Source organism: Sylvia atricapilla, chromosome 5 (assembly GCF_009819655.1).
Source record: "Sylvia atricapilla isolate bSylAtr1 chromosome 5, bSylAtr1.pri, whole genome shotgun sequence".
Lineage (NCBI taxonomy): Eukaryota > Metazoa > Chordata > Aves > Passeriformes > Sylviidae > Sylvia > Sylvia atricapilla.
Window position 1 is genome coordinate 9,555,671 of NC_089144.1, and position 8,788 is coordinate 9,564,458.

The following is an 8,788-nucleotide window of genomic DNA, read 5'->3' on the forward strand; positions in this document are numbered from 1 at the left end:
TCTGCTCACACCCACGGGCCTCAGCATCAACCCAGGCTCAACCTCCTGCTCAAGATAAAAGCAGACTTTACAGCGAGCTAGAGTCAAAAGGGCATTTTCTCTGCTGAAGGTGCCTGCTCATCTGTAAATATGATTAGGGATGGCTTTTTCTTGGGAGAGGCTGGGTGTTCCCTCAGTTTCTCTTTGAAGGTGGCCAGCTGCATTCAGTGAACAATTCCTGAGCAACCCCGGGTGCGGGCAGGCTGCAGGGCATCGCTCATTAACTCCCCTGGGCAGGCCAGGCCTTTGGTGGAGAGGCTGATTGTCCCTTGTCCTTTACAACCAGTCATCCCTCCCACTCCCTCAGCCCTTCTTTTTTTCTCTGGAGGGAAGAGACATCTTTTTGTTTAGTTTCCCTTCCCCTACATTCCTGCCCTGACTGTTAAGGACTGAAATCTTGGCTAGATGTTTATCAAGGCAGTAAAGACTGAGTTGCTTGGAGGTGTAATCATGACACACACACACACACATCTCTTTCTGCTTTCTAGCTACTGCTGGGTTACATGCCAAACAGGTAAGAGGGACTCATTTACACTTCACAGGAGACAGCTGCAGCTAACTTGGCTCAGCCCCTAGGTTTTCCCAGGGAGGTTTTTTGGCTGCAAAACCTGAGCGAGTGACTATCATTTGGCAAAAAGAGAGTGGGGGGCATGAAAAGATAAAAAAACCTCACAAGAGCACGGAATTTTCTGATTTTCCCTCTGGTTAAACCAACTCCTATGTTATTTCATTACCAAGCACTTGACGAAGTAGCTGACAATTCTCAGCGCAATGTTGCTGATAGAAATAGTTTCACTTCTTAAAAAAAAAAAAAAGTTTACTCTGAAATTTTGTGGTAGGATAGTGTCCTACTCCAGCCCCCACACAGCCTAGCAATGGAAATCAGGCAGTGACTGCTTCCCTTGTCCCCTGTGTCCCTGCAGACGTGTGGCACTGCCCCGGGAGCCTCCTGTGAGTCCCAGTGCGGGGGATTGAGCTGTCGGACAGAGGAAGGGAAGAAGAAGTGTGGAGGCCCTGGCTGTGATGGGCTGGTGACTGTGGCTCACAACGCCTGGCAGAAGGCTATGGATTTTGACAGAGACATCCTCAGTGCATTAGCAGAAGTTGAGCAACTCTCCAGAATGGTAATGTGCCAAATCAATTGTTAAGATAGCAAAAAAAAAAAAAAAAGGTCTGTCTGTTGTAGCATAGACACTAATTGACAAAGTATGTGCTGGTTTTCTGCAGAGGGTACTTCTTTTGAGTTGTGTAACTTCATCATGCTTGTAAATACCTTCAGAAAGGGAGCTTGCTAAAGTGAAGCTTCATGGATAACTAAACATCAGCCTGAGTTGTTTAAACTAGCACTGGTGGTATGGATCAGGGCCAGCTTCCAAGTGTTCTGTGAGTTTTATGAGAAAAAGCATTCCTTGTTACTATTACTTCTGACTCCAGATGAATTGTTTTAAAACAAGCCCTAAACATAAGAAGATAAGCAAGCAGGCCTTCCATTTTCCTCTCTTTAGGTTTCTGAGGCAAAACAGAGAGCAGATGAGGCAAAACAAAATGCACAAGCAGTTTTGCTCAAAACCAACGCTACAAAAGAACAAGTGGACAGAAGCAATGAAGATCTGAGAAATCTTATCAAACAGATTAGAGACTTCCTAATGCGTAAGAATGTGACATTTAAATTATATTTTAATTCTGTGTTTGGGAAAACTGGTTTTACATCTGTATTATCTTGCAAGGATTACTGCAACAGTTGTCATCATTCCCCTCACCTCCCCTAGACAGACAGTGTGTATGATGAAATCTGGAAACACAAGAAAAACTAAGAGAAAACCAAGATAAAAAGAAAGTGAGAGCAAACTGTGACATGTTCTGGTGTGTGTTTCAGCTGAGGCTGTTGTACTGCTCTACTTTGCCAAGTATGTTCTGGCTAGAAAGACAAAGTCATATTAAAGGGGAAGGAAGTCAGAAACTGCATTTCTCTCTCTGTAAGAAGGCAAGTAAAGGTTAAATGAGAGCCTTGTTCGCCAGCTTAGGGCTGATTATGCTGGGGGCACAAATACATCTATGTGCAGTTGTTGGTTTTGTTTCCTGTGGGTTTGGGTCCCCCCCAGAGTGGTGCAGCTGAGCACCGAGATCTTCAAGTGGCTTCCAAGAGAGTTGTGCCAGTAGGGCCTCTCCTGAGAGGGAAGTTTCATCTTGGGAAGTAGTTTTAACACCTTGATTTTCCATAAATCTGGGGAAGGAGGCTTTCCCATGATTTTCCTTCTTAAGGAAGCAGCTGAACAAGAATTTGAGTGCTGAGATGTGACAGAGGGAAGCTTTTACTCACCTCTGTGTCACTTGTGTCCATCTGCTAGAAGACAGCGCTGACCTGGATAGCATTGAGGCAGTAGCTAATGAAGTGCTGAACATGGAGATGCCAAGCACTCCCCAGCAGCTGCAGGCCCTGACAGAAGATATTCGTGAGCGTGTAGAAAGCCTTTCTGATGTCGAGGTCATTCTGCAGCAGAGCGCTGGAGACATTGCCAGGGCAGAAATGCTACTGGAGGAAGCCAAAAGAGCGAGGTATGCAGCCCTGTTTCATCTCATTCAGTTTAATTTTCCCTGATGTAAATTCTTATTCCTTCAGTAAGGGGCAAAACCAGCCCTTTGCAGCACATGTGCTTTTTCCAGTTCCAAAGTAAGAGCATTTTTAGCATTAACAGTTCTCGCTCCACAGCAAAGGTGCAACAGATGTTAAAGTCACTGCAGACATGGTGAAAGCTGCACTAGAAGAAGCTGAAAAAGCTCAAAATGCAGCTGAAAAAGCCATCAAACAAGCTGATGAAGATATTAAAGGAACTCAAGACCTGCTGACTTCAGTGAGTCCTTTATGAGTATTTCTTAAGATAATAGAAACAGCACCAAGTCTGATGCTTAGAAACTGATGTAAGCCTGTCCAGGGAAAGCCCTTGGGTACTGCAAAGGCTGCAGTGAAAATGTATCTAAACCATTCCTGCCTTCACATCACCTTTTGTGTGAGTGGGACAGATGCTAAGGGACTATTTGGTCAGGAACAAACCCAGCTAGACAAAAACAACAACAAAAAAAAACCACCAAAAGGTTTTTCTCACCCCATATCCTGCACCAGCCAAGTTAAATGAGCAGGACTGTAGCCCTCTAACACAGGAGGTCTGACAAGACCCCTGTCAGCCACACTGGTTGTGTATTGGTGTGCTCAGTGTCATCCACCACTGCAGCACCAGGTCATTCTGCACCAGACTAAAATAAACAAATGCTGGATTGAAGTGCCAAGGGCTTCAGTCTTGTCAGATAAAGTATTTGCAGACTTCATCTCAAAGCCCTCATGAGACCACAGTGCTATCTGTACTTATGAAGCCTGGTCAGTTTAGAAGCTTCACAAGTCCATTATCACATGATGGAGTCAAATGTCTGAAGTTTTGTCAGCAGATTAGTCAACTCTTGCGTGTATAATACAATCAAACACTTTTAAACCATGTTCCTTAATGCTTTTGCAGCCCCATATGTTCCATTCTCAAGCACTGAGTTTTTTCACCCTGACTGCAATGGGCCATTTTTAGCAAAACTAAAACAGATTTAAACTCAGAATCTATGGACACAAACTAGTTAGTTGAGCAGAGTTAATGGAGAAAGTTTAGTGTTATATCCGCTGTCTTTTGAAAGTCTAATTCTCATTCTTCTTTCTCTTAGATTGAATCTGAAAATGCAGCATCTGCAGAGACACTGAACAATGCAACCTTACGTCTGTTTGAGCTAGAGAAGAGTGTTGAAGACCTTAGGCAAAAGGCTGCTACAAATTCAGGGAACGTGGGAAATATAGAAGACAAAATTATTAGTGCAAAACAAAATGCTGAAGAAGTTAAAAAGGTGAGAAGCTCAGGAACAATCCTAGAGAAGCTAGCAAAACTGCCCCAGGTTTGGCTAAAGGGAGATCAATGAAAATATGTGATCTGTCACATTTGTTGTTCATATTCTGGGGGCAGAAAATACTCCAACATTTGTGCTCTTACCAAAGATACCTACTTTTTACTTTGGTATTAGATCCTGAGAGAGGCGTATTGGGAAGCTTTCAAGTTCTGAAATAGCTGCAGAAAACCTGTCAGCCTTTCACAGATAGTAAAGCTGAGGAACAGAAACCTATCTGTCACAGGAGAACTGGAAATAATTTTTTTCCACTTGTATAGAGTATTTATGGTTCTATGACAATAATAGGTTCAGGACAAACTAACCAGAATTTGGCATATACAGAATCAAACAACAGGAAAAATAATCATCTTAACATAAAACTGAGGTAATTGCTAAATACCAGAGATGCAAGATTTTCTCTGTGAACATATGGCACTACTCCCAATGTTTGCTACACACTTTTGTAACAGCAAAAGAATGTTCATTAACAAAACAATCGACCAATCTGCCAAAGGAAGTTTCATTGCTCACATCTCATGTCTGTAGTTAGTGTACCAATCTCAAGAGAACCATTTTCTGACAGGAGAGCTGCATTATCCATCAACTCAACAATATCCAAACATTAAGTAGTATTTCAGGTGCTGTCAAGGAAACACAAGAGAATTCCAGTGTGCTGCTGTGGTTTGTTATCTTGCTCAATGGTTGAATTTAGTTGGGCCATGGGACTTCTTAATCTTAACCCCACAAAAAAAGCACAGCTGAGAAACCAACCTCAGGACTTTCCCAACACCAACAGGGCAGCCAGCTCAGTTCTTGTTGCTGGAAGGGTAATAAGGGTGTTCCTCCCCAGATGCAGCCACTCGGCCAGGAGCAGTGCCAGGTGTAGCTTTCCAGTGGTTCTAGGGGCTGTTGCTTCCATTAGTTACAGAGCCCAGTAACTGAATCCCATAAATCTCTGCCAGGTGCTGGTACTGAAGCTGTAAAACAGCCACAGACCTGCAAAAGAGCATCTGATGAGTGCTCACCACAGCTCATCTTGGGCAGGGAGTAGGAAATACCCTGACACTGTTTCTGCTTATGTTAACTGAGCCCCCAGCGCGGTCCGCCCTTGCAGCAGGAGCAGAGAAGGACAGAGGGAGGAAAAGCCAGCTCCGCTGTATTTATTGCCTTCCCGTGAGCTCCCTCTTGTGCTTGCCTTCGGAGCAGGTCCTCACCGACGAGCTGAGCGGCAAGTACAGGACAGTGGAAGAGCTCATTGCCAAGAAGACAGAGGAGTCGGCAGAGGCCAGGAGGAAAGCAGGCGTGTTGCAAGACGAAGCTAAAGCCTTGCTGGCTCAAGCAAACAGCAAACTCCAGCTGCTCAAAGGTAAGGCTGTTCTGAGGAGGTCATTTGGCACCTTAGGACATGAAGCAATTTCACACTCTTAAGCCTTCTACCATCAGTAAATGGGGAAAAGAAAAGGTACTTACTGAGGCTTGATTTGCTTTCCTTATTCTTATGGACATAATACAGTATTTTGAAGCAAAGATTTCTATAGAATAAGCTGAAACTTACAGGTGAGACACAAACTTCTGGTATGGCACCTCTCACTGCCCCCAGAACCATCACAGGGAAGGAACAAAACTACTCTGCTTAGGATAAAGACTCATCTGTTCCAGCAAGACCCATATCTCCCAACAGTACTGCCCTCACCCCACACTGGAAAGCTCTTAAAACAAAAGCTAATCAGGATACAGGAGTTCCAGTTTACAGATTAATTTAACCTTTACTGTTGACAAAGTTGATTAACCCATGACGAGGCAGTCTGGCCCTTGCTACCATAAACAGAATTAAATTTTCCTTCTGGTTCTGCCAGGCCAGGAACTCATTCTTCCCCTCTTTGCTACTTCTCCATGGTTACTGTGACTTGCTGAGTAGTCTTAATCATGACAAGCTAAAACATTTCACTGTTATGTAAAAGCCACCATAGAGCAAATAATGACAATTATTTCAACCCTCAGAATAGACTTTTGGATTTTCATCTTTGGAAAATAACTTCTCTGTTCCTTTACATCCCTATGGTAAGGAAACAAAAAGGTGCATTTCTAGCCTTTGTTGATGTTTCAGAGTTTTTTTTGTATGTTTGTTTTTGGGATTTTTTTCCCAGTCAGAGTATCTTCCACAAGAGAAACCAGTTAGAATAGTAATTTATCTGTAACTATAATGATTTACATGCCTTAAAACACCACCAATTAAGCTGGGGTTTTTTGCCTTCCTTTGCCTACAGATTTAGAAGACACGTATGAAAACAACCAAAAAGTTCTGGAAGACAAGGCCAAGCAGTTGGTGGAGCTGGAAGAGACAGTTCGCTCCCTCTTACAGACAATCAGCCAGAAGGTTGCTGTTTACAGCACTTGCTTATAAACAGGAGCAGGAAGTGCTTGTGTTCAGGATGAGTTTTGCAAGTATTATACTAGTTCTTTTTGACATTACACTGAGACCTGATAAAGTGAACAGGTTTTATATTGACTTTAAAGCCACAGAACCAAAGAAAAGTAACTTTTTGATGTTGAAAATAAACAGTACTTTTGTATCACTGTATGTACCTTGTATGAGTTATTAAGTTCCTTTCCTATTCAGTAGCTGCAATGGTATATCAATTAATCCTTTAGCAAGTCTTGTTCTTAAACAGGTTAGAGCTCTAATAAAATCTTGGCTTGAACTTTATAATTCTAAAGAAGGATTCCTGTTACTATGAAATACAGTATGGTGACTCAGACCAAATTACCAGTGAATGAAGAAATACCATCCATGTGTCATTAGTTATGCCACAGTACTCAAAAAGGATTTTGTGCCCTCTGCATGATACCCATTTAGACATAAGACTACGTTCATGTCACTGATTATGAAACACTTGATATGTAGAGTGAAAACAGGTCAGCACTGAAAGTATGAATGCACCATATTTTATGATAAACCAAGCTTGGAATCACAAAATAAGCAGAGTTGGAAGGGACCCACAAGGGTCATGGAGTCCAGCTCTTGACAACCACATCATCATGTGCCTAAGAGCACTGTCCAAAGGCTCCTTGAACTCTGTCAGGCTGGTGCTGTGACCACTCCCCTGGGGAGCCTCTTCCAGTGTCATCCACCCTCTTTGGTGAAGAACCTTTTTCTAAGATCCAGCATCAGCCTCCCTTGATGCAACTTCAGGCCACTCCCTCAGCACTGGTCACCAGAGAGATCAGTGTCTGTCCCTCCTCTTCCCTTCATGAGGGAGTTGTAACTGCAGTGAGGTCTCCCCTCAGTCTCCTCCAGGCTGCACAGACCAAGTGACCTCAGCCCCTCCTCACACAGGTTCTTCTCAAGGCCCTTCACCATCTTTGTCACCTTCCTTTTGGACACTTTAATATTTAGTAGTTTTTATACTGTGGGGCCCAAAACTGCCCCCAGCACTCGAGATGAGGCTGTCCCAGCGCAGAGCAGAGCGGGACAATCCCCTCCCTTGCCCGGCTGGCCATGCTGTGCCTGATGGCCTCAGGACATGGGGCTGTCAGGGCACTGCTGACTCACGTTCAACTTACCATCATCCAGGACCACCTAGTCCCTTTCCTCCCTCTCATTGCCCAGTGTGTCCATACATCCAAACGCAGAATGTGGCACTTTCCCTTGCTCAGCTTTCAATGGTTGATGATGGCCCAGTTCTATAATTTGTGAAAGTCTCTGTGGAGAGCCTCTCTGCCTTTGAGGAAGTCAACACCTCCTCCCAGTTTTGTATCATCCGCAAACTTGCTTAGTATCCCTTTCTGTCCTGCCTCCAAGTCATTAATGAAGAGCACAGTGCTGGAAAGATGGAGCCTTGTGGAGTCCCACTATTCACAGATCCCCACTCTGCTGTCACCCCAGTCACTGTAACCCTTTGTGCCAGACCTGTCAGTCAGTGATGTGTTTGGCCAGCTGTGTACTGGACATCCTGTCCAGAAGGCTCCTGTGAGAGACAGTATCAAAAGCTTTGCTGAAATTCAAAAAGGGTACATGCACTGGCTTCCCTTGACCAGCTGTGTGGGTTATCTTGTCAAAAAAAGGACAAGGAACTGGTGCTGGTCAGGCACAAACCGATTTACAGCTACAAACATTCATCAGCTACACAAGTCAGCACCCAAAACTGCGAAGTGTTTGGACATCCTGACTGCTAACTCTGACCCCAGGGTTCTATCTGTGTAATGTGCTTTGACTGACACCTTACCTAACCTCAACTAACATCATCAAAATCAGGACAACTATGGCAGGATACAGCAGCAGCTAAGCAAACTGAAGGGCATTATGGTTAAATACGTCATTACCCCTAAGCTCCAGAGGTTACAAACACAAAAAAAATCCTTTGAAGGAATTGATCATGGCAGCAGCATCATGCACTGTTCACTGCCAGTACTCTCAGCAGCTGCCAGAAAGTGCCAATTTGGCAGCACTCCGGCCTAACTGCCCATGAGACCATTTACAGGTGGCTCAGCAGCTCTTTTTACTTTTACAAACACTTTTTTGTACACTTAGCCAGGATGCGAATGACAGCGAGAAAACAAAAATAATTTTAAGGCCTTGATTTTTATTTTTAAGTATCTGGAAAGCTGTAGTCTCCAGTACAGACTTAATAGAATTATTGGTTAGAAGTTTCCTTGGCTTTTCAAACTTCATTTAACACAAAATGAGATACAAACTTTTGTAACTATGAACCTGAAGAATGAATTGCAGTAAGACTGCTACAATTATTCAGGAGTGGACATAAAACTGTTTCTGAAAGACCAAGGCTTCTGGGAAGAACTTGAAAATCACATGATCAACACCATTTACCTG

General features: G+C 43.6%; 1 protein-coding gene across 1 annotated transcript in view; it reads left to right on the top strand.

Annotated features, from left to right (window-relative positions):
* LAMB1 (laminin subunit beta 1) overlaps window positions 1-6,538 on the top strand; it is a 43,994-nt gene extending 37,456 nt beyond the window's left edge. The window contains exons 27-33 of the mRNA XM_066318674.1: window positions 963-1,163; window positions 1,545-1,689; window positions 2,388-2,595; window positions 2,750-2,891; window positions 3,742-3,918; window positions 5,164-5,323; window positions 6,225-6,538. Of these exons, the coding sequence (XP_066174771.1) occupies window positions 963-1,163; window positions 1,545-1,689; window positions 2,388-2,595; window positions 2,750-2,891; window positions 3,742-3,918; window positions 5,164-5,323; window positions 6,225-6,361 (1,170 nt within the window). The 3' untranslated portion in view covers window positions 6,362-6,538. The remainder of the gene's footprint in view (window positions 1-962; window positions 1,164-1,544; window positions 1,690-2,387; window positions 2,596-2,749; window positions 2,892-3,741; window positions 3,919-5,163; window positions 5,324-6,224) is intronic.
* The last annotated feature ends 2,250 nt before the right edge of the window (window positions 6,539-8,788 follow it).